Source organism: Labeo rohita, chromosome 24 (genome assembly GCF_022985175.1).
Source record: "Labeo rohita strain BAU-BD-2019 chromosome 24, IGBB_LRoh.1.0, whole genome shotgun sequence".
NCBI classification, from domain to species: Eukaryota; Metazoa; Chordata; class Actinopteri; order Cypriniformes; family Cyprinidae; genus Labeo; species Labeo rohita.
The window spans coordinates 40,375-65,455 of NC_066892.1; the positions used below are offsets into that span (position 1 = coordinate 40,375).

General features: G+C 42.2%; 1 protein-coding gene and 1 long non-coding RNA gene across 9 annotated transcripts; one reads left to right on the plus strand and one right to left on the minus strand.

Moving 5' to 3' along the window:
* Positions 1-518: 518 nt before the first annotated feature.
* ahrra (aryl-hydrocarbon receptor repressor a) lies at positions 519-25,069 on the minus strand. Of its 7 annotated transcripts, none has more exons than XM_051098788.1 (10): positions 24,776-25,069; positions 23,365-23,796; positions 21,851-21,929; positions 20,539-20,720; positions 7,442-7,536; positions 6,384-6,473; positions 3,728-3,857; positions 3,514-3,647; positions 2,443-2,645; positions 519-2,338 (listed from the first exon to the last, which is right to left on the minus strand). In XM_051098788.1, exons 2-10 carry the CDS (start codon positions 23,414-23,416, stop codon positions 1,414-1,416), a joined length of 1,890 nt encoding a protein of 629 aa, XP_050954745.1. In that variant the 5' UTR covers positions 23,417-23,796; positions 24,776-25,069; the 3' UTR covers positions 519-1,413. The 7 variants fall into 7 exon arrangements, with proteins under 7 accessions (XP_050954745.1, XP_050954743.1, XP_050954741.1 ...); XM_051098786.1 differs by having other exon boundaries at positions 20,539-20,723; XM_051098784.1 differs by lacking the exon at positions 23,365-23,796.
* On the plus strand, positions 9,056-14,037 carry LOC127156087 (uncharacterized). Of its 2 annotated transcripts, none has more exons than XR_007825676.1 (3): positions 9,056-9,709; positions 13,229-13,291; positions 13,445-14,037. It is a non-coding gene; the product is annotated as an uncharacterized LOC127156087 (long non-coding RNA). The 2 variants fall into 2 exon arrangements; XR_007825675.1 differs by lacking the exon at positions 9,056-9,709 and adding an exon at positions 11,628-12,943.
* Positions 25,070-25,081: the final 12 nt, after the last annotated feature.

Here is a 25,081-nt window from a genome sequence, read left to right on the forward strand (position 1 = left end):
TATAACAGGAAGAACCACATCTGGTTGTTGCTGCTTTGCAGCTACAAACTTTTGTAAAACATTACTGTATCTTCTGTTAATATTTATTGCCCACATTGAATGCCAGTGGCAAAACGTCATGTTAAAATCCTTCCTGAAAAAGTGCAAAAGGCCATTAAACAATAAATACAAATTGTTGATACAAATGAACCTTCTAAAAACAGCTCATCGAACACCAGGAAGCCGTTACGTCTCGGCAGGTTTTCTTTCGGTTAACTAGCCCCAGTAGTGCAAGTGCAGTATTACTATTATTATTATCATTATTATTATTATTATTTATTGATACATTTACAGAGTAGTTTTATGTAAAGTCATACTCACAAGCCCTAAATGTCAGAGCCATGCTCTGTTAAACACATGAAATATTTGGCATTCTTATCATGCTGAAGTGAATTTAACATGAAAATGTTTGAGAGCCTAAATATTTTACATGATGTATTATTTCATATGTTTATTACTGGTCTGCTTCAAAATATTAGTTCTGATATCTGAACACAAACTTCAGATGAAATCCTTCAGTTTTTATACCTTTACATAATTAATAAACATGCATTTGAAATGCTTTAATAGAACAGCTCCCAAAAGTAAACCAATGATTGTAATAATGTAATAGACTCTCAGCAAATCCTGAACCTTCAAATGAATCCTTCTCTTTTACCATTTCAAATGAAATAATCTAAATAATTTCAGATTGTTTTATCATTTTTCTGCTGTCCTCTTTATGTTAGTAACTTTTATTTGTCCGTGTTTCTCACAAACTGAGAAAGACATATTAGCCTCACTATACAAAAAGTGCATAGAAGAAATATATAATGAAAACTCACCAAAGAAAATCTAAACCAGACGCCAAAAATCTGAACCCAACAGTGCTGCTACACCGAGAAAAAGATTTTCTTACTCTGTATATTTGTCCTATTTTCCAGTACAAAAATCGAAATATTCTTGACTCAGGATACAAGCAAAAATGAATATATCTAAGTAAGTGATAATATCCAATATCTAAATGAGTGAGGTTAGGTTTAAAACAAGAACAAATATCTGCCAATGGGCTCAGAAAAAACCCCCAAAAAAATCAATGGTAAAAAAAAAAAAAGGTTTTTCATTCCCCACTGAGATACTTGTTTCAATCATAAACTCACTTAAACACTTTTTCAGAAATCAAATCTCAATAAATTCAAGTCATTTTGCTTCTTAAGTAAATGTATCTGGATTTAAGGATGTTTACACATTTGTACTGGAAAAAAAAGAGAATTATTTTGCAGTGATGTGTTTGTTTGTGTGTGTGCGTGAGTAACGGGATGATTGTGGGTTTGAAACGCACCACATGAATTTCCAGTTTCAAAAGGAGTAACTGACAGATTTGAAAGTGAAGCACTACTGCATGAAGACGTACGGGTTGATCTTTTGCGCGCCGCCGCTCACGGCACAGTTCGTCATGGCGTTCCTCTGGCCGGCGCCGTGGATGTGGCCGCCGTCGTGCCAAAGCGGAGCGTCGACAGGCTCCTGTTTGATGCAGTGAAGCAGCCCGTGCCCTTTGAACTCGTAACCCGCTTTGTAGTCGTGCTGCACGAACCCTTTGTAGTCGGCAGCGTAGGCCTCCACGCAGTGTGAGTCCAGCGGGCTCAAAGCCGGCGCTTCTCTGTTTAGGACGCACTTGAGCGGTCGGGCCGTCCCGCCGAAAGCGTTCGAGGGATAATGGCTGCCGTAGGTCGTTCCTTTCAGCCTCTGACAGGAGGAATACTGCTCGTCGTATCCGCCCTCCGCTTTCATCTGCGTGCCGTCGTAGGCGCTCGGGAAGCGTTCGCGATCCGTCCACGAGCGACCGTAGCCGTCGCAGCCGTTCTCCGAGTCCGAGTCCTGCTCCACCTTTATGGGCGGCTCGACCATCACGTGCACGTCGTATCCGTCGCCGGGCCCTTCGTAGCAGAAGTTCTCGTTTTTGATGCCGTCCGCGGCGTAGTCGCTGTGCGCGACGTTCCCGTACGGCTTCGGGACGAAGGCGTCGGCTCTGTTGGCGTAATACCCGGAGGCAGATCGGTAGGGTTTTCCGTAGTGCGCGTGTTTGCCGGGCCGAGCGCCGGGCAGCAGGTCGATCGTCGACCGGACGGAGGGGCTTCTCGAGGGCCACGCGCCGCAGTCCAGGTTGGTGAACTTCTGACCGGTCGATTTGCAGAAGTTCAAAGGCTCGTCCAGACCGTAGTGACCTTCGCTCTTGTACTTGAAGTTGTCTTTGCTCACGTGCGGCCGCTCCGCTCCGCCGCTCAGAAGCACGTGACGTCTGAGAGGATCGTCTCTGTCGCTGCCGAGACAAACACACACAGACGGTCAGAGTGAAAATCTGCATCATTTCAGCCGCACAAGTGTCATTAACGCACAAGGACGCAAGAAAGAAGCTCCTCTTACTTGTAATCTAGTGAGGTGAGAACGCCGGGGCTCTTGTGTTTGCCCTTCATCACGCCGCTCTTCATCTTCATCTCGGCGACGGAGGGCAGGAGGAGCGGCACGGCCACGCAGAACAGCGCCAGCTGAGGAGGCAGAAGGGCTCCGGACGCCGTCTTCTTCCTCTGACCGTGAAGGAACTTCAGTCGTCCCTGAAACTGCATCGTCTGGAAGCAAAAAGAAGAGTTCAGGCATTGTGAGCCATTATGTACGGGAACTTCTTCAGAGACGACAGTCAGTGCTGGGTAGATTACTTACAAATTGTAGTCCGTTACTGATTCCAAATTACATGAGAAAGGTTGTAGTCAGAAACGTAATCCATTTCATTACACATTTCAGGTAAAATAATCAGACTGCTACTTTTAGATGACCTTTGACCTAACTTGTTTATTGATTTAAATAGGGTAATCTTATACCTTATTGATATAGACATACGAAGAGAAAGAAAATACTACATTACATCAAACTGGGGTTTGTAAGCTAAAAGCTAATAATTAATTAAATAACAAATAATGTAAAGTTGACAACAATTCAAATAAAACATATTCTACCTGTTTAACTGCATGTCATGTGACCACGGGAATAATATGTAATTATGTAATCAATAAAAAAAAAAGTAGTCTGATTAGGGGCATTTTAGTACTTAAGTTTTGGAATCTGCCCAGCGCTGATGACAGCGAACATAAACGTCAGGAGCAGCTGTCTAACGTCTGGATTGAACCCTGTTCGTGTGCAGCAAACACACTCTCTCCTGAAGGACACAAAGCCAAATCACACCCGAAGACGCAGTTCTAGTGACTCAAACTCGAGTCTGTTCTTCTTTCAGCAGCCAAAACCATGGAACCGGTCTGGAATTTTTTTCTCTGTGGAATTTATTTACGGAAAAATCTCATGGAAAACACTCACAGAAGTTGCTCTTTAGTCAAAGGGTTATGAAAAGCATTCAGATGATCACACGCAAGCCTCACAGCACACAAACTCATTCGTTTATCTGTGATGGTGGCCTGCGCACCAAAAGCCGAAGGAATCCCTCACCAGAAATCCGGACGTGCTGTCCAGTAAGCAGCGAACGCGCAGGATAAAGCAGCGGTTTAGGAAGCAGCAGAACTCTGGAGGAACGTCGCCCGTCTCCTCCGACTGAAACAAACTGCTGACCACGAAATCATCACCTACAAAACAGACATCAGCATCACATACTTGACTTTGAGTCTGGGAGCACGTGACATGCGATAGGCGGCTGTAGTCTCACCCGCGCCGCCGGGTAACTGCTGCTCGCCGCTTTGGGCCGAAGGATTCATGGCCCAGTGCAGTTGGCGTCTGAACTCCTGCCGGTCATCCACATGAATGTAATCGAACACGTTCTGATGCATCACATCTGTCTGAGGAGAGAACGAGAGACATCATGAAGCTCTGACGCCATTCACCATCTGTACAGGTGTTTACAAACAGAGCGCTCACACACACACACGGCTGATACACGACATCGCAGACTCGCCAGGATCAGAAATCAAGCTGCCAAATCTATAGTTTGCAATATTGTATTAAAAATTATAAAATGACAATTAGACTTTTTAGAAGAAGATTGGACTTGTTCAGAAATTAAAGGGAAAGACCTATTATGCAAAAATCACTTTTATAAGGTGTGTGAAAACAATGAGCCTATAATGGTAAAAATCCACCCACTCATATTTTTATAATCCCAATAAACCATGAACAGCCTCTCACAACAAACAATTTTAGATTCTTAGATTCTCTGCCGCGGGTAGTTTTTCATGTCAGCGGGTTGAAGCGACCCCAGTAACGTCATATTTAGCCCCTGAAATGCGAATTTACTAGGCTAATTTTGAGTAGCAATTGGGTGGGTTTTGTTGTGAAAACCTGGCAACCCTGCCTATTAGACACAGCCCTGAGTGAGAAGCAGCAGTCCGCCATTACTACAGATATACAGTGTCAGCGCCAAAGAGCCATTACAAGTGTTGTTTTCTGATGCACCAACAAACACAGCAGTTTCACTGCCAACAGTGTGGTTAAATTTCATTATCGAAGAAAATGTCCCCGAAAACAATCGGTGAAGTCCCCTCTGTGTTTAGGGATCAATACCAACGCTTCGTGCGCGAACGTCAGCTCCAGACAAAGTATCACGCGTTTGTTTTCCAAACTGCCTTTCTGAAAGAGCTTCTTGGCCTCTGTAAGGCTAATGTTGCTAAAGCTAGCATTGTCTCTGCCTGTTTTCCCTGATGCTGCCAGAATGATCGTGATTAGGAATGTGGTAGTTAGAAATTGCATATGAAAGCAACGTGAAGCCGAATTTGTCGAGCTCACAACCACGCGATGACACTATGAGTTATTTTATCACGCTGTGCTGCTCGTCTGTGAAATTCATAAACGGGCGTTTTTTATGCACAGTACAATCAGATGACTGACTTTTAAACCGAGTTCGTTTCCTGTAAAGACAACATGCTTGTACCAGTGGCGAAGCCACAGTTGGATAATGAAAAGTTAATCATTTTTTTTCAATTAATGCTATTTATTAAGCAGTATTTTATATGCACTTCACAGAGGCAACCAGGTTATCAGCCTCGACACGTGTATTTAAAATCCTTTACTGCACGGCAAGCTGTTGATTAAACCACTTACTCCATGGCCATTTGCAAAATTATAGACAAGTTAAAACTTGTATTGCTTATAGCAGCAAAATATTTGACCAACGGGTAAAAATGTATTATTTTCGTCCGTTACGGCACATTATCTCTGACCATCTGCCAGCATCAAATCAGACACAAAGATGAAATAGTGCGGTAAGATCACATTTATTTGAATGAATTATAGTATTTATTTTAATAAATTATAGAAAGAGAGATGACAGTTGTGTGTGTTACCTGCTGCGCATCTCTCTCTACAAACATCTAATTAATTAAAAAGCTGCGGTTTTACCACTTCGTTGCTGAGGAATATAATGTAGTGATCTAGTATCTAGGCTATTTTATTAATGAGAATTATGTATGTGCACAGCACAATGCGATCTCTGACCCGTGTGTGTGTGTGTGCCTTTGTGTGCATCAATTAAAGCAGCGCATTAATATAGAATGGAGGAGGAGCTTTTGACGTTCCACCCGCCTCTCCGGGAGCAACAGCTCATTTGCATTTAAAGCGACAGACCCAAAAAACGGCTCGTTTTGACTCATACCCCCCTAAAGGTGCCAATTTTAAAAAGCTATAAAAAATGATCTGTGATGTATTTTGAGCTAAAACTTCACATACACACTCTGTAAAAAGAGGCATAGTAGGTCACCATTAATAAGATTCCAGTGTGTGTATAAACCATTGGCCTTTTTGCATGAAATCTGTAGCGTTATTGTGGTCAGACTGCGCAGATTCCTGGATGTCTGTCGCACAGCCGCGGGTCATTATGTGTTAAACGTCGCGTGACACCGACCGCTGAAGCGCACCAGATCCCAGCCCTCCCAAAATAAGCCTGCATGTGTAATTCTTCCTCTGCTTTGCTTTTGTCAGAAATTACAGATTCTTTCTATAATGCTGAAGCTTGACCCGTATTTTCCATACGACAGGCACGCAAAGCTCTCTGAACATTTGCCTTGTAAAGCAGCAGTTCCGTATGACTGACCGCACGAGATCCGCCTGCTAAAAGAAGAAAATAACCTGGTGTTTCTGAGACAAAAGTCATTGTTCTTCCAAGGATAATTGTCACAGAAGCTCGTGCTGCCGTCTGAGAGCTTTACTGTGCCGGCGCTCCTCAAACTCGCACAGATTTATCACAACAGCCTGTGATTGGGACCACTTCACACACACGCTCACGCACTCCTACGAGGATTTGACACAGCTAAAGTGTCAGAAGTGTGTTCGTTTGAGATGTTGATGAGTGATGTGTGAGATGTTCTGCTCACCTGGTGGAAGCCCAGGTAGTCGACTATGGTGGAGGAGGCGTAGAAGACTTTCCCATCACTGCTCACGACCAGCGCAAAACCTGCTAGAGACTGAACGCCACAAACACTCGTCACTGACCTGTGCACATTGGCCTGTAATGTACACGCACATGTTCATTCGTTCGTACGTTCGTTTGCTCATTCATCCATTTGTTCATTCATTCATTCAGTGTGTCAAGGTTACTTCTGATATAAAGAATTCAAACTTTTCTTGATCTCTCTCCTGCGAGTATGATGGTTTTGAAAAGCAGTTTAGCGGCCGTGTTTACTGTCGACTGTATCTGTGCTTCATGATCTTCATAAACAATCTCACCTGCTGTTTAAACAGAAATTCAGCTCTGAAAACAGATGATGAAAACGCGCTTTCTCTCTCTCTACTGGCATCCTGATGTTTTTTCTCACATTTCCTTTCTCACATGGTCACACAGACTTCAAAGGCACATTAAAAAGGTCACGAAAGAAACCCATTCAGAGAATTTCCATGGAAGCAGGGAGAAGGAGAATCTGGAATATTCCTCTCCTCTGGGCTCAGTCCGGAAGCCGCAGGCCGTGATTCCTCAAGTCACGCAACACATTGTGCTGCTCAGCGAGAGTCTCTGGAGCTCATCGCTCGCCTGTGTTCTTAAGATGCCGTGGTCTGGTTTGTGTGAACAGTTCAAAGCTAGTTAATCAAGCTACTAGTTAAACACAACTGTTCTAGTTCTACAGAATCAATGACACGGTTCCATCAGCGCACATGTCTACAAACACTCTCTCTCACACACACACACACACACACACATTTACTTAGCCATCTAAATGAGGACGTTACATAGACTTCTATTGTTTTCATATACAGATAGTTATACATTATCTAACCCTAACCCTTACCCTCACAGAAACCTTTCTGCATGTTTACAATGTCAAAAAATGTTGTTTATTTTTATACTAGTTTTACAAATGAGGACATCCCCAGAGGGAGGTTTTTTGGCAATTTTGTCAGGTTTTGTGCTCACTTTTGGGTACAAATTCACACACACCTCTAGCAGCATCTGGCTTTCAGGGACGCCGGTGGCCGCCGTGTCGCTCTCCTTCCCGCTCACGTGTTTCTCACGAGGGTTTTCCTGAGCAGCTGCTGAAACAGGAAACAATGGAGTGAAATACTTCATATATTCATTTACATTACATTTGATTTCTTATAAGTGACTGGCATGAATTTTCTATTGTGTGAACAGTGAACTTCAACATTATTCTGTTCCTCTTTTTCAACAGCATTATTCAAATCGTAACGTAAGAGAAAAGCTCATTGTCTTTGGAAAAGCCTCCATCTCTGCCGTTATTCAGTGTTTTTCATGTGCCGCTAATTAATGCGAACTTGTGTAAATATCACAGTGTGAATGTGATCGAAAGTGTCACGTTCAGCTCCAGAAACACACGCGGATCTTCATTTCACCCAAACTGTACATGCAAAATATGTTAGAACAGCTACTTCGTTTACACAAACTGTATATTTTTCTGTATATACAAAATTGTCTATTGTAATATACCTGTACATATAATTGTCATTTTGTATATTGTTATTCCCTACCCACATAGCAATTGACATCTGGCCCAGCTCTGGGCTAAACAAGCAGTTACGCTCGGCCCAAATGCAGCAAAGAATCACGGCCCGTGAGTGGCCCAGATCTGGACTACAGACATGAGCCACACATGAGCCATAACTGGCCCAAATCTCAACTAAATAGTACCTTGTAACCAGCCCTGAACTGGGCCAGAACAGGTTTTAATAGTGCTACCCCCAAACAACCATTGAATCAATGTTAAAAGCAGTTGATTTGTCAATGTCAATGTTAATGATATTGAATTGCCTTAATGAAAGGCAAGAATCAAGAACCCAACTAGAGCCATCACTGATCACAGTAATGGTGGTTTGTTAAAATGTCAAAAAGTTTTCAACATTAATCAACTATCTTTAACATTGATTCAATGGTTTTCACCTGCTCTCTTGCTATCTGGGATCCAATCTCAGCCTTCAGTAAACCACACAGAGTCCAGTCTTTAACCAGAAACCTCAAAACTGAGCCATAAAAAAAAAAAAAAAACAGCCATGGAACCATCAGTAGGCAGTAAAACACACAGTTACACCTTTACACCAGTTCAGGGCTGGTTATAAGTTACTGTTTGGCTGAGATTTGGGCCAGTTATGGCTCATCTCTGTAGTCCAGACTCTCTTGGACATTGTAGTTCCTGTGTAGGTGTTTTGGGCATTTTTGCCGACCATACACATGGGATTCTCTTGCGGGACGTCCCGGCTTTCCTCCGGCGACTAGCTCCCGCTCTATATTAGATCGCCTTTCACTTTGTCTGAATTTAAGTTATGTCTCAAAACTTACTTGTTTTCTGTTGCTTTGTGTTTATAATGGGTGTTTGGTTTTAACTGTTTTGTTGTTATTAGTGCTATTAACTTTTTACTTGTACAGCACTTTTTTTAAATGTGCTTTAGAAATAAATTGAAATAAATTGAAATTGATTGAAATTGAATGGGGCCACTCAAGGGCCGTAATTCTTTGCTGCATTTGGGCTGGGTGTAACTGCTTGTTTGGCCCAGAGCTGGGCCAGATGTCAATTGCTATGTTGTTCTATTATTATTTTTTTTTCCCATTCTGATTCTGAAATGCATGAGCATGCATGCATGAATCATTAAGAAGTAAAGCAGGAGGCTAGAACTGTCCTTCTTCCAAACTCACAGCAGTTTGATGGGATTGAATCGATTAAGACCGGGTGCTTCACGTTTGTTTGTGACCGTTCAGTCTAAACTGTTTTTTTTGGGGGGATTATTTGTGATGATCTGGCCCTCGTTTTGCTGTGTTGAATGGTTTGGTGCTTCAGCTCAAGTGAAGAGCAGCTCCTGTGAACGAATGCAGGCTGACACGCGCTGAGCCCCGCCCACTAATCCCTCTGACCAACCAGCACAGGAAACCAACCCACACACACACACACACCCAGAGAGAGAGAGGTGCTGGCTGAGCGAGCTGCTGTTGTCACGCGATCCAGTGCTCTGTCAATCTGCAGCGTCTCTGACAGACGGCTGGCATGAGTCCAGGCCCTTGCGTGCAAACTGAGGAAGCCACATTAGCCTATAAAGACTTTCAGAAGAACAACAGCTGTTAAATATTGATGACTGCTGGCAGGCCATGAATGCTCGCTGCAGAAGGTTAAGCCCTGATGTTATGGAGCCTAACGGTTCATTATACGCGCTATTGTGCGTCCGCAGCTCCTCTCCATCTACTGCTGGTAACGTGACATCGGTGTGTTGTTCACATTTGCCATTATTAATTCCTACTATTCTCGCCCTCTGCTTGGGGAACTTGTACTGTCTCTGTCTAGAATGTCAAGATGACTGAGAGTCAGGTGAATAATTTTCACATTTCCAGTAGAAAACAAACGTTTGCATTAATCGACTAAAAGATTAAACAAAGGAATTAACCCGTTGGCATATTTCAGCAGATTTTCAGCTTGTGTCATTCAGTCATCTGCTGAAATCTGACTTGATCCTTTCTCGTCCAGCGCAGGAGCAGCAGATCCGCACGGAGAGACGCCGCCAGAAAATAATTCATCTATTCGGTGTTGAAACACAAATCACATTAACCCAGATGTGTTTGTGTGTGTTAGAACAGCTACTGCATTTACACAAGTGCACTAAATGTTTGGAACACTTGTGTTGATGTTTATTGTCATGTTTACTCGCTCGCTCTCTGCTAAAACTCGACTAAAATCTCCTTCGGCTTCGTTCATATCTGGCTTAATAAAGCCATTATCGATCCCAAATGCAAACTCTCTGGAACGCTGAAGTAGTTTTGGGAAAGGGTTATTTTTGTCTCTAATCTACACGGCAGCAGCTTGACATTCCAGCTCGAGTTTACGAGTTAAAGAGACAGTCTCATATTATTCACATCCGTCCTCGCAGATCATCGGGGCTCATCGTCGTTAGCAGAAGCCACACGAGCAGCTAAACGACGGACGTCAAACGCATGACGTGCTCTAGATACCGAAGGACTGTGGGTCCGTCGTTAACGTTCGAGACCAGAGTGAAACATTTTCAGATTTGTTTTGAAATACCTACAAGCCAAGCGCATGTGTGAGATTGCGCTAACAGGAGGAATGGATATGTTTTGGACGGCGTCCAGCGGGTCAAAGTCACCCAACACCAAAAACAGCCATCATGAATTAGCCATACTGATACGGATCAGTGACATCACTTGATCCCGGCAAATTAGCAGATATTCCAGCCACCCGCGCTAGATTAATTACTGCATCCACAGCCGCCGTTCATCTGTTCACAGCACATTCATTTAACGGATAATGTCATCAAACCCAACCTCAAGTCCTCTCATTCACGTAGTCAAAACACACAAGACTGATGGAAGCGTGACCATGCATCGATCAGAGATTAATAATATATAATGTAATAATATCTTCATAGTAACTGGCCATCTAGTGCTGCTCTGAAAGTCGCAGAGGGTTTGGCAGGGGACGGCACGAGATCAGCTCAGCTCGAGGCGCGACACGCGGGCCCGGTGCCGACTCCGTCGCCGCAGCCGCGTCCTGACGATAACGACACGACAGACGACCTTCAGATCTGTGGAGAGACGCTCATCACACACCAGACAGAGAATAGCCTCGAAATTTCGTGTGACAATCGCATTTGCTGCATGATCGCATGAGAATCTGACAATTGCAAACTTCTGTTTACACAACAGTTTGTCTTCATGTCTTTGGGGCATTCTGACATAAAAGCTTCACAACACAGACACAAGTCTTCAAACTGAAGAAATACTGAAGTGCCACACAGGACACCGCCATGTGTTTATCGCACAGCGTTCGTTACAGGCGTGAAGTTGGCGTGTGCTCTCGTTATCCACGGCCCCACAAACACCACAAACGATTATCACTGCCACACGATAAATTTGTTATGGTTTCCTGACTAAGTGGGCCGCTAGCGGTCAAAGCGGTTCGTCAGGTCTGGATCCGGGCCCGCGAGCACACGTCAGAGCTTAAATGTGTTTAGATTCACAGGAAAGCAGAAGTTTGCGTCGTGTTTGTTTCTCACTGCTGATTCTGTGTTGGTTCCTCTGTAGTAGATGCTTTTGTTTAGTGTAAATGTAATTCAGGAGAGTCAAACACAGCGCAGACCCGTGAACACGAGGTCTCAAAGTGTGATTTACAACTGCTGACTGTTCGAAAACTCACTTGAATACTTTGTGGAGCTGTATTTAGCTTCGATTACAATGTGAATGCATTGTTTCACTCCAGCACATCCCAAAGACTTTCAATGGAGTTAAAGTCAGGAATGATTCCCTGAACAACTCTTTGACCGTCTGAGCTGATGAATCCTGGAATACGGCCTCGTACATGGTTGTTTGAGAAGTGAAAAGTCGCACGCTGCTTCAAATAGCCTCGTTTCCAGACACGTTACAAACGTATTAATCACTGCGAATCATGATCTAATCCCAGCTTCTGAAGTATTTGCTCATTAAAATCCAAACAGCAGTGTATTGCAGGTGAATCTGTGAGTGTCGTAATGTGTACGACTGTCGTTTGGCACGCAAAACTCGACCCTGTCGCCCTCTGGGCAGCTGCACGACAACGGCAAAACAGCTTTTCCGCCGTTTTCCCATCAGCCGCGGTTTGATTTATGACTCCGGCGCAGGAATTTCTCTCAAATACCTCCAGGATGTTCTGAAGTTTTACGGACTCTTTCTGTTCACAGATGGCCTGTGATCCTGTCGTGAGTGGCTTTGTTTTCTCTTTCTACTAGAGAGAAGGCAGAAACTGAACTGGGACTGACTTGAACTGTAACAACAACAACAACAACAACAACAACCAGCACAAACACGTAAAAAAGTGTGATGATGCATTCAAAACACAAACTTTAATCGCTGCATCATTTCAAAGTCAAATGGATATTCTCCCGTAAACAACAGCAGATCTGAAGTCTGGTCTCACTTCAGACAGACAGCAACACACTCAAGCTTCATTTGAAAGCCTTTCTTATCTACGAGATGAATGATATCAAATGGCCCGAGGTGACGTGAACGTATTAACGGAGAGCGTCTGACAGCCGGTCCGTGTGCGCGGAGGGAAGACAGTTGTCCAGGATTCCCAGAGCAGCGGGGTAAATCCCAGTCCTGGACAGATTCCCAGGCGTTGCGTGCAGAAGGGCGGATCCAGCGGCCCTGCTGCTGCCCATCGACATGCAAACATGTCCAATAGAAGCCGCAAACCCCCCCTTCACTTCTACGGCACAGCTGGAGGATCAGATGTTTACACTGAAGACAGAAGCTGAACTCTGAGAGGCTGTGAAACGTCAGAGCCACGAATGAACACAGACGCACCGTTCTCTGTGACCAGCACAACAACACGGCCCGTTTCAGCCACAACATGAACGAACACCAATTCCCTTTCACATTTGACTTTTTCACGTCTGGCGTCAGTGTTCATCATCTCGTGTGCGGTACAACCGCTGGACAACAAAATTACAGGTCAATTCCATCATGTTTGTTAAACTGCCTGTACATACTGTCAGTGCATTTCCCCTCATAGATATTGACAGTACACATGTTATTTTTGTCTGTGCTTTGTTTTTTCTTTCTATGCACATTCTTTATGCATTTACTACATTTATATAAATATATATATATATTACCATTTAGTAAGATCATATTTTTCTGTCTACTAGAAGCTTCTGTCATCATGTGTTTGTGTGTGTGTGTGTGTGAACAGACCTGGCAATAAAAGTTCTAATTCTGATTCTGGTTTCTCTTTAGTCAGTCGTGAAACACTCGATACGTTCGCAGACTGCGATGGAAAGCAGCTGTGAAAACAGCAGTGTAAGAACAGCCTGTTTTTTTCCTTTAACTGTCATCTTTGTCACAATTGATGTGTGTTGTTCATTATCGATTTAACTAAAACCCACAAACTTTGACTGAAACTGTTTTTGTCTCACTAAACTCCATAGATTGATGTCGTTGTGCTCTTTCCAGATGCAGCACGGCTCAGAAGAAATTCCTAAATAGTCTGAATTTATAAACTGCGGCTGAGGAATGAGCTGGAACATGTGGCCTCCACGCAAAACAAACCGTGGCACGCAATCCTCCGACGGACGGCCCCGCTCCGCCAACACACCATTACTTCAGAGCGCTTTCCTGCTCCTGCGACCCAAATAGCGCTAATTCAGCGCAGTCTGCGAGATACTAACCCTGCGTGTGTTAGAAGTATTCAACTGTTTGCCTTCAGTCTCATGTAAAGCAACCACAAATGAGACCACAAACCCTGTAATAAATAATTCTAGATAAAAGCATCTCAAAACACACTTCTCCGATCAATTTCTATGTTCTATTTAAGTCTACTTCTATTGAAGTTACATGATTTTTAAAGCCTTTCTACTATGACATTTAAATTAATTTTTGACTGTTACTTTGGCTGTTTTTGCTCTGCCAATAAAAATAGATCAAAACACACAAACAGACACAGCAGAATGAAGCACTGTGTCTCACTGTTCTGAATGAATCTGTTGTTTTGAATGAACTGTCTGAATGAATGATTCAGTTCTAAAGACGAACTGCTGTATAAAACCTTTAATCTGATCTACTGTGTTCATTCATTCATGTCTGATGTCACACACACACACACACACACCATTAACCCCAAATTTTAACCCCTAACTTATTTATATAGCACCTTATTCCATCACACAAACCTGTGCACAAACGTCAACCTGAACCTCTTATGAGTCTGTTCACTAGTGAGATCTGCTTCACACCTCTCTTCCACAGATTTCACTAAATGAGTGAGAACATTTATGAATGAAGACCCTCACAACTACAGACACGCACACAGAGTTCCAAAACAGGAATCAGACAAACTCTTCTGTGTGTCTGTGTGTGTGCAGAAAGGAAGTCCTCTGCTCATTTCTGCAGTGCTGGTCTCGTGTGCCGTTGAGCAGATCGTTTTCATAAGCGTTTCTCTGAGGTCAGCTCTTCGTCTGCTGTAGTCACGCAATCCCCCCCACCAGCACTGCTACACGCTAGAGCTCTTAAAGAGACAGCGCAACACTAACGCACACAAACCCTCGCACGACTGGCCGCTGACGACTCGCTGTACGGTGCCTCACTCGACACTAGCCACATTCAACTAATATCACATGCATTTCTACAACACTTTAGACAGTACACAAAAAAACAGGAAAATAACAAATAATGATTCATCAGTTTTCAAATAAACTCAATTTCAGCTGTAAAACAGCTCTACAGAGGACAATAGTGCCATTATTCAGACCAGTTCAGTTTAAATATTGTCCAATATTTAATATGCACCAATATTATCATTGCATCAATGATCCTACACTCTGAGAATACACAGAATCTGCATGCATTTAAATGCATTTGTTTTGCACAGAATTTGCTCAAAAATGAACCAGAATTCATAAAAATCAAACACCCGTTTGATTGCATATCTGAATGACTTCATAAACGACAGACAGACAGATGTGTCGGACATGTTTGCGTGTGAGCCGAAGCCGATCTTTAATTGAATCCAAACACAGCGCTTCAGCAGAGCCAACATTCATTCACGGCGCTTCAGTCGACTCAACAACACTCATCTGAGCACGTCAAACATATTTTTTCAGTCCATTTGGCATCAAACAACTTGACTAACACAAACCTCTGAATCACTCCAATACCAAACAAAACAGCAGAAAGACTTTACACTACTGAAACTTTGACTTATTTCTCTCTGTTTTGTAGATGGCTCACTCCTGTTAACTAGTGCTAACTAGTGTTCATTAGTATGCTGTTTAATGAGATAAGACGGCTATAAAGCTGAGACCAGCTCCAGGTCTCATAAATATGAAATGAAAGCCCTGATGACCTGAGCAGGTGAAGATGAAACACACACACACGCTGAAGAGCTGAACAGCTGCCGCTGGATGGAGGATGTAACCGGCGCTTTCAAACACTTTTCATGGCGTGACTAAAACAATGTGCAGCAGCGTGAGTCATTTCCCAAACAGATCTGTGTGTGTGTGGGGGGGATGTGAAAGGAGTAGAAAGGGGAGAAATTATTCCCCATGATTCATTTTTCTTTGTTTTCCAAAAATTTACCAGATTTCTTCCAGGGTTAGGGTTCGTCTGTAGTCATTATGAAGAGTTTCAGAGGCCTGTGATGGTGTTTGTGCTCGTGTAGGACAGTGAAACACCAGCAGCAGCTGAACCGATCAGGAATATTCAACTGTAACCGGATCAGCTGACGGTGGAGCGTCTCTCTCTCTCTCCCTCTCTCTCTCTTATGCGTGCGAAGCTCTGGCAATGTGAATGAAGCTTCAAACGGCTGCGTTTATGTCCTAATGGGGCTGATGGGACTCACACAAGCCTCAGGCCTGGCGCTGATGTTATTATGGGCCGCTGAAACTGAACGGCTCATGCAACCATACTCATGGCCTTATAATGTGTGTGTGGGTATTATATGGAGCGTGTGACTGTAATACTGCTCACACAAACACACATGAATATGTCCAGCACTCTTCTAATCAAGCCAAATCTCCCCTATATGTTCCTCTGTCATCTGAGAAACATCCATCACAGCAGAGAAACAAGAACGAATCAACATCAATGACGCTGCAACAACACATGAAGAACATTTGTGTTGAAGGAATAGAAAATATCAGCAAAAAACCCTAACCATCAATGATGTTAAATGAACGTGTGTGTGTGTGTGTGTGTGTGTGGCATATAATGTTAACAAACACTTGCATCATTAGAAGAGAATATTTTGCCGTCCGCACGCAAAGTGAAAATGATACAACAGAACAGCTGCTGAATGCAAACAACCACTGAACCTGATACTCTGCGAGAGTGTGTTTACATAACTATACTTTGTCTTCAGAAGTGAGTTAAATCTAACAAAAACGGACAGTCGTCAGAAGAAAAAAAAAGACATAAAGAGATTTTCAACAAACATTAAATAAAATGAACATGAATGAATAAAAAACACGGTAACAGACTCATGTGCATTTATTGATCTGCGTTGATCACACTAATGAGTGCTGCTGTCAAGAGCATTAATGACAATGAATGAGTTCATCAAATCACTACAAATGACCCGAGAGCAGGACATTCCAGCAGCTGCACTGTATGACATCATCAGCCCTGCAGCCAATCACAACAGCAAGTGTGTGTGATTGACACTCCCACTTCTGCAATAAACTTTCTCCAAAAGAGACTTTGAATCCAAAACTAGGCTGTGAATCGAGACACAAACTGACTGAATAACCTCACCGAATAATGTAGGACAAATACTGACTCTTATTTATTAAATAATGTCGTGAAATATGTGTGTGTGTGCTGGACAGATTCACACACTTCATGTACAGCATTAACAGTCTCAGCCAGTAGATCCTGTGATGTCACGACACGGAGCCAATCACAGTGCGACACTGAGGGTCTGTTTACGGCACTTCAGACGATCTTCCTCAAACGTGGCCTGAGGCTTTAGGATCACTGCCAAACAGCAGAGTCACGCAACGCAGCACTGAAACACTGCATTCATTAGTCGCTACACTGCTGTCTGACACACACACACACACGCGCGCACACACAGAATTCTGTCTTTCCACTGGACTTGATTTTCCCGGTTTCACACACAGTCCTTCAGAGAAAACGAAAATCTGGATGGAAAAATTAAATTTGTTTATTAGACTCTCTGAAAAAGCAAAATCCTCCTGATCTTTGGCTTCTTCTGAGCATTGACATGAATTCGTTTAGCAGGTGCTTTTATCCAGAGTAAGGTTGGAATGAATGTGATTGTTGAGCGTCACACGATCAGATCATTTAAAAAGGAAAACATCACAGAAACTCATGAAAGCTTGTATAGAGATGAAGCTGAAGTTCATGATTCTTGTCATAATCTCCTCCACGTCTGTGTCGTCAACACTTCATTAAGTCGTTAACAGATCTCGTTAACGCTCACACGGAGGCGACGGCGGGCCTGCGATTGAGCTCCGAGCGTCACGTTAGTAGGATGATTTTCAGGAAAAGGATAATTCAGCCGACAGTGAAGCTCAGAAGACAAACGAGAGTCTGAACAAACTACCAGAACCGACGATTACTGGCAGATTAATACGATACAAGACGCACATGCTAATAACATGACACAGTCCTGTGAATGAGCCACTGACCAGTCGCAGGTTTAGAGCAGGTGAATGTTGTCAAAACAGAGAGTGTCTGTGGTCAAATATCAGTTGATTTTGTGTGATTCAGATGATGTGTATTTGAAGAGAGGATGAGCTAATTCTCCACAGCAGTTTCTCTGCTTCAGTGGTTTGCATGCAAATCTGCGGCTCCCGAGCGAACGGCCGACTGCCCGCGGCTGACGACCATCTCATCCGACAGACTCTGACCGTGATGTTGGGCCAACAAAGACTTCCACTCCATTAAGTTCACGAGCAAACGCTGGCGGAACAGACGCTGCGCTGCAGAGACACGAGCGGACGACCGACGGCAAATCCTCGAGGATCACTCCATTCCTCTCGCATTGACAACTACTAATATATTCATACTATTCATAATTACGTTCTGTAGCTGATGAGTCTGAATGATGAATTGTTTTGATTGAATGGAATAAATTGGTTGAATCTGATCGATTCAATTTGTTCAACCTAAAAACTATTTATCACATACTTGCATGCAAATAACATTTAAGACTGCTTAAATATAATAACAATAAATGATTTATGATAATAAATGCTGTATGCCATGTTATATTATTGCATGTTATTTGCAGTTACCATGGTGTTTTGGTGTGTTTTGTTTGTTTTGGTATCGCGTAGACACGGACGCGCCGTGGTTTCTCTCCACAGATTTTACACATCCTGAAGAGTCTTCTTGTTCTTCAAACACACATATGAAAGCGGACCAGAGGGCGTGTGCTGACGTGCGAGTGACGTCTCCTGTTCCTGTGGCTGATCTGATCTCCTTCCTTCTTCAAGCTCCTCGTTCGTGCAGGATGAGCGTTTCAGACGCGTCTTGCTCAAGCCGTTTCCTCTCGGGACTGCAGAGTCAGAGTTCATCCTGAAAAACTCTATTCGGGCCAAAGAGCATCTGTGCTGAAACACCAGCGACTTCAACGCAGTTCAAGCAAATGAAATGTGCAGCTGCAGGTCTGCGAGTGAGATAACGGACACAAACATACTGAGATCCACCAAAGGCTGGAGAACGGTGTGTCAGACAGACAGAGTCTGTGGTTTGAGTTTTCAATGAGGCGAATAACGCAACAAAAACAACTAGAACGATTTAGGTTCACGCCAGTTTCAATGTCCACACTTTAGAAGCGAATGCATTAAAGATTTACAGATATAACTTGTGAAGCCTTAAACGTGATATTAGATATGTCTGAGTTTCCTGAAGCATTACGAGTTCAGTGAAAGCTAAAGTTAAGTTAATGCTTTCCAGAAGCATCATTAAGTGTTTGCAGTGACAGAACTGATTGGCCACGACCGAGTTATTCTGCAAGCCAAAGTGTTTAATAGTATTTAATTATTCATTTATTTGTGTTTATTGTTCATTAATTTTTTTTAATGAAAAAAGGTCTTTACATTATCAAGATATATTTTTAATCATAATAATAATAATAATAAATACTGATTTAACAAGAAAACATGGCCCTCCAAGTGTTTTCACACTTCCGTAAATATATTATATATATATTTACATTGACTGTTGTAAACGTAACTGTTCACATTCCTGCAGATTGCAGGTTCAGTTCCCACTGAATGAATGAACTGATAAAGTGTGTTTCTCGAATGCAGTGTAAGTCACTTTGGATAAAAGCACCTGTATAAATGCATAAGTGTAAAAGTTTTCCATAAATAACTCAATGTGTTACGACGAGCTTCTGTCACACAGTCACATTCTGCTTGTTTCATAACGACAGTCACGGCGCTCAGATCTCGAAACGACAATGAATCGGTGATGTCCGGCGTGTCTCTATATGATTTATATGATCTCTCTTCACTACTGCCGTTTCCTCCCGGAGCAGCACGGCTCTATCACTGACGACAAAACCCCGATCATGACGCGTGTCACATGTAATCACTACCACTCCTCTCATTTCTATTCTGGTTGAGGGTTTTGCAAAGCCATTATTATTTCTTACACTAAATTCTACATCAGTTATTAAATGTTTGACAAACAGACACTTCAGAAGCAGCTCCTTACAGACATTTACAGGCACAATATCCCAGCATTCCCTGTGTGTCTCATCTCTCACACACCCTCTAGTGGTGATGGGAAAAACACTTCAACATGAGATGTGTACAGATGTCAATCAGCTTGCTGCAACAAATAAAATAAAGCTGCATTTTTTTTTTGAAGCAAGCTAATCTTTTATTAACATGTTTAATAACTTAATATTTAATTGAAGTAATTATTAAATTTAAAAGAATCTGTTTATAAACTTGTTTTGACAGCTATGTAAGTCACTGCACAAACGACAGCATCGATCCATCAGTTTCATTCACTCTGAACAAACAGAAACAAACAGCAGCGGAACATCACAGACCGACACGCACGTCCGGAACCTCAAACCCACAAACTCAGATGACAGCAGCGTGCGCGTGTGTGTGCGTGTTCTTGTTCTTGCTACATTGTGGGGACCAAATGTCCCCACAAGGATAGTAAAACCTGACATTTTTGACATACTTCACATACTTCAGTCCATAGCACATCATATGGCTCCTATGATCCACATCAGTCCATCATCCAGAGACCATTCCTGATCACTTTCCTCATTTATACACTAAACTGATCACCACTAAACTGTAATGCCAAAAAAACCCATAAAGATCTGAAGTATTTCAGAATATACTACATATTCAGAATATAATACATATCTAAGTTTCAAAGACTGTAAAACAGTGTATCCCAAAATGCTGTGCAGACATGTAAAAAAGCAGGCATTTCTGTCAAATGTGAGCCGAACGCTCGTAAAGACACTTGCTGTGTGGCCTGATATACAGTCTCCTGAAGATCAACCCAAACACACACACACACACACACTCACTCAATGACACGCGTCTTACCGCTGAAGAAGCTCTTGACCCGCAGGTAGCTGACGCTCAGACGCAGGACGGACAGTTTGTCCAGTTTGGAGATGATCTCGGGTGAGAAGGGCAGCAGGCTGGCCAGACGGTCCAGCTCAGCGTTCAGGCGGTCGCGGTGCCGCTTCGACGGGTTGGACTTTTCAGTCACTGCCACTGGTTTTCTGCTAGACAAAACAACACCGTTATGAAGCGACAACGGGCCAGAATCAGCCGAGTTCAACCCTCAGAGATCAACGGCAGCCAAACTACAGCACACACACACACTCAGAGAAAACACACTTCACTCTGCATTCATCTACATACAGAATAACAGCAGAAAAACATTTACGCTTTAGATTTCACACAGCCCAGACACAGCCAATGACAACACTAAAAAAATATCTGACCTGTAATATATTTCTCACAATGTTCAGCGACACACAAAACATCTACTATTACTGTGACAGTCTGTAACACCATTGACTCAAACGAGCTCATTCACACAGCACAGATAAATATTACAAATGATAATAGATAACAGAGCCTGAGATTTTTTATTATTAATAAATGCTTCAGTTCTTCTTATTTTAAATTATTATTATTAAATGCTTCAATTCTTCTTATTTTTCTTGAGCTGGATATTCAGTTTCTCCTCGTCACTGCACACTGAACACATGAATTCACTCGGTTCACGAGTCCAACCAAACAAACGAGTGAATAAATGAATGTTTTCACACCCTTGACCCCGACGGCCGGTCACTTTATCTGAGACGAAGAAACTCAGATCCACTAACAAACCAGCAAACGTGACAGCAGGTGCGTCTGACTCTCGCTCGGATCGACGGGAATCAAGCAGCTTCACGAGTTTCAGCTGTAGTTTAGTGCTCGAGTGATTCTAAAACCTTCAAAAGCAGCTATGATTATATTCGACATAAATAAAAGCCTCATCTCAGCACGGTGATGAGTCTACAGCATGTTCAAGATCTTTTGAGGTTTTATCAGTGTTTCTGTGCTCTCAGTATTCACTGATTTGATCTATTTTACAATCATTTCAAACTCAGTTTGACTCACTTTCTCTCATGCTGACTTTCAGTGTAACATAAATGTTTAGTTTCTTCACTACTGCATTGTTTTAAACCGTGTAATAAATTGTTGTTGTTGTCAATAATATTAAATGAAGTGCTTCAGAATGTTTTGATTTAGGAAAACAATCCTTCCATTCTTCTCAATCATTTAGTTAGTTTTTGTTAAACGCTCCTGATGATTTTAAACATGTAGAGCTGTTATTGAATGCAAGATAAGGAGTCTTAACTGTTTCTGGATGGGTTTCCTCCTCTTCCTCCCAGCGTACAGACAGTCTCCAGGAGGAATCATCTTCACCAACAGATGCTCTGAAACACATACAACAGGCTCTTTCAGTAATAACAATAATAATAATAAAAGTAAAACTTTAGCTTGTGGAGATGTCAATCATTAATCACTCACACTGATTTCATTTTCACTAGTTTAAATACAGTTACTGACAGAATCAAATGAATGAACGACTGATTCTAAGATTCATTCTTAAACGATTCTGGTGCTGTTTACAATCAAAGCAAGAGCTGATCTCTAATCATTAATAAATCAATACGAAAGTACCTGCTGTGTGATGATCGAGCGCAGAATGAGCTGCAGCAGAGACTCGTGTGTGTGTGTCAGAGAGAGAGAGAGAGAGAGAGAGAGAGAGAGTGTGTGTGTGTGTGTGTGTGTGCTGTTATATAGTGTGTTTCAGGTGGCGGATTCCACAGAATGACACGCCGGACTCTTCGCACGCGATTCTGAACCACACAAACACACACACACACACACACACACTGAGGGGAGGGACCTCTCTCTCTCTCTCTCTCTCTCTCTCTCTCTGTTCAGAAGCTGATTTGACGCCTTTCATGGACAGAAGGATTTTAACAGAATAAAAGACGAAACATTTAAACGTCGGATTTCAGGAAAAACATCTAACTTATTTACGGAGAATCATCTGCTCGTTTATATTTCGAGATTTAAAGCGGAAATTATTCGGCAGTTCAAAGAAGAACCAAACTCCCATCGACTGAAAGTGAGCAGAAATCGTCGGCGCACAAATACGATAATAAAGGATTGAGTGTGGTAAAATCACGTTTTTAACTGTTTTTCTTGAAGACCAAAGCACTTGTGATTCATTTGATATTTAGTTAAACTACTGTCTAACCTTCACTTTTATCTGCGTTTTCTCCGTTATAAATATTGTCCATCCAACATTTATGTGACGGGTTCTTTCTGCAGATACTGAGAAACATTTTTCCGTTTAAATAACACGACTAAAAAAATAAAATCGCAAGACTATGGATACGAATGCAGTGTGACGTGTGTCATCACCACAAGCGTTTCGTAAATGGTCAAAAATGTATATATGTGTGTGTATATATATATATATATATATATATATACGTGTGTGTGTGTGTGTATCCATGTATACACTATACATCATGTAAGTGTGTGTGTGTGTGTGTGTATGATGCTCTGCAGGACTCATTCCCTGTTTGAGGATAAATCCCATCCCTCTCTACAGGATCAGCCCGTTTAATCTCCCACAATCCCTCACTGTAGTGACACACAATCAGGTCTCTGCACGCAACCGTTCACACGGTTCATCTGATACTCCGTTTACCGGCGCCCACAGAAACATACGACCAACCCTACACTGACCTCTGACCCCTGACAGAGAGGACCGTGGGACGAGTGTGAATGTTAATTAAGCAAATGAAAGACACATTAAACTCATGGCAATGATGATATTAACGAGCGTCTCACCTGTGTTCAGTTTTAATAAGACGATTCTGTTTGAATCTTCCCCTGATGACATCAAAATAAGTCAATCATTCACTGATATTCTCACCCATCATAACAAACGACGCCGTTTTGCTCAGTTCAGACTATATTTACTGTCGGACTCCTTAAACTCGCAATTTTGACGCATTTGGCAGAAATGAATCAGTGTGTCAGATGCTCCTGATGCCTTTCCCAGAGTCTGTGAACACAAACGCTCTCAGTGAAGGAGAGAATGAAGCAGGGACATGAATAATCGCATGTTTGCAAACAGCTCCAGCGGACTGGAAGTAAGTGTGTGTTATTGAGGTCAGTGAGTCGCTGGCGGATCGTGTGGAATGAACGAGTCTTCAACTGAGTCACTGACTCACATCCGCTCTGAGCTCCTCGTGTCCTTCGCAAACATCACAACAAACGCTGGAAAAACAAAATGATGTTTTATTAACAAAGTTCTGTAGGAGCACGTTCAGACAATTCACCTAATTAACACTGAAATGGGGGTGGGACAGCACGCCAATTACGCATTACCTTTACTCTGTTTCGGTCTGGAATTGAGTTTGCCTGCATCCCAATGTGCAACTATCCATCCTAAATTCTGTGTGATAGTAGTCATTTTCAGTACTATTTAGGGCAGATAGGGTGGACGGAGTGCACATTGGGACGCAGGATTTCACTGGATTCTGAAGAGGAAACAGAAGAATCGGAACAGAATTTCTGCATTTATTTCTACACTATATCGTCTGTAATAGTGAGTTTGTCTGACTTTATTTCTTTGTCTTTTACACTAAAATGTCTCAGTGGTTGGTTCTATTTGTTTCACTGTTCAAAAATCCAATCACAAAAAATCAGGTCTTTATTTTTGGACCTTGTTTTTTCAAATCCTTCCTCCATTTCTTATTGGAACAACCTTTTTGATGGTATTAAGTGGGCGTATGATGGTCACTCCCTCAGAAATGTTTCCTATAAATGTAAATGTTAAATGTAAATATACTAAATGTAAGCCCCACTTTAACTTCTTCAAACAAGAACTAAAGTTGTATTTAAATAGTTTCAAGATCTTTTAACAAGAAAACTATAAACATGGCACAGATTGTATTTGTTTTTAATATTCTTCCTTAATATACTTTTATATTTTTATTTGTATGCCCTCTTTTTTTTTTACTTCTATTTCTTAAGTTTGTCTATTATATTACTCTGTTAACTTTTAATCTATGCATGTACTCTTTGTACTCTTCGCTGTTCTTTATTGCAATAAAAAATATATATATAAATATTATATATATTTTATATATTATATTATAAAATATTTGTCATACTAATAAAGTAGCTTACAACTGAAACAATTTTATTTATTGCTGCAGGTTATAGTGACATTCGTTGTGGGTAGCACACTTACGAATCTGCTGGCCAACCAGATGATGAAACAAATTCAGCAGTGCATTCCAAAACATTTTCAGTGTACAAATGTCAGTATCTCTCGTCATCACCTCACATTCAGACTGTGATCACACATGAACTAAATCTGTGATCTCATGAGAACCTGTGGTCTCAGCGCCCATTAGAAGAGCGGTTCGCAACTCCTGTGCTCGGGGCCCAACGCTCTGCACATTTTCTGTTTCCCTCATTTAACACACCTGATTCAGATCATCAGCTCGTTAGGAGAAAGATCCATGAACTGAAATGAGCGTGTCAGATTCAGAAA

Coding starts and splice junctions, on each gene's coding strand:
- ahrra (XM_051098783.1), bottom strand. CDS start 24,863: ATGACGAGAGATACTGACATTTGTACACTGAAAATGTTTTGGAATGCA. Junction 21,930..24,775: donor TCTGGTTGGCCAGCAGATTC/GTAAGTGTGCTA, acceptor TATGTGTTTCAG/AGCATCTGTTGGTGAAGATG. Junction 2,339..2,442: donor CTCACCTCACTAGATTACAA/GTAAGAGGAGCT, acceptor TTGTCTCGGCAG/CGACAGAGACGATCCTCTCA.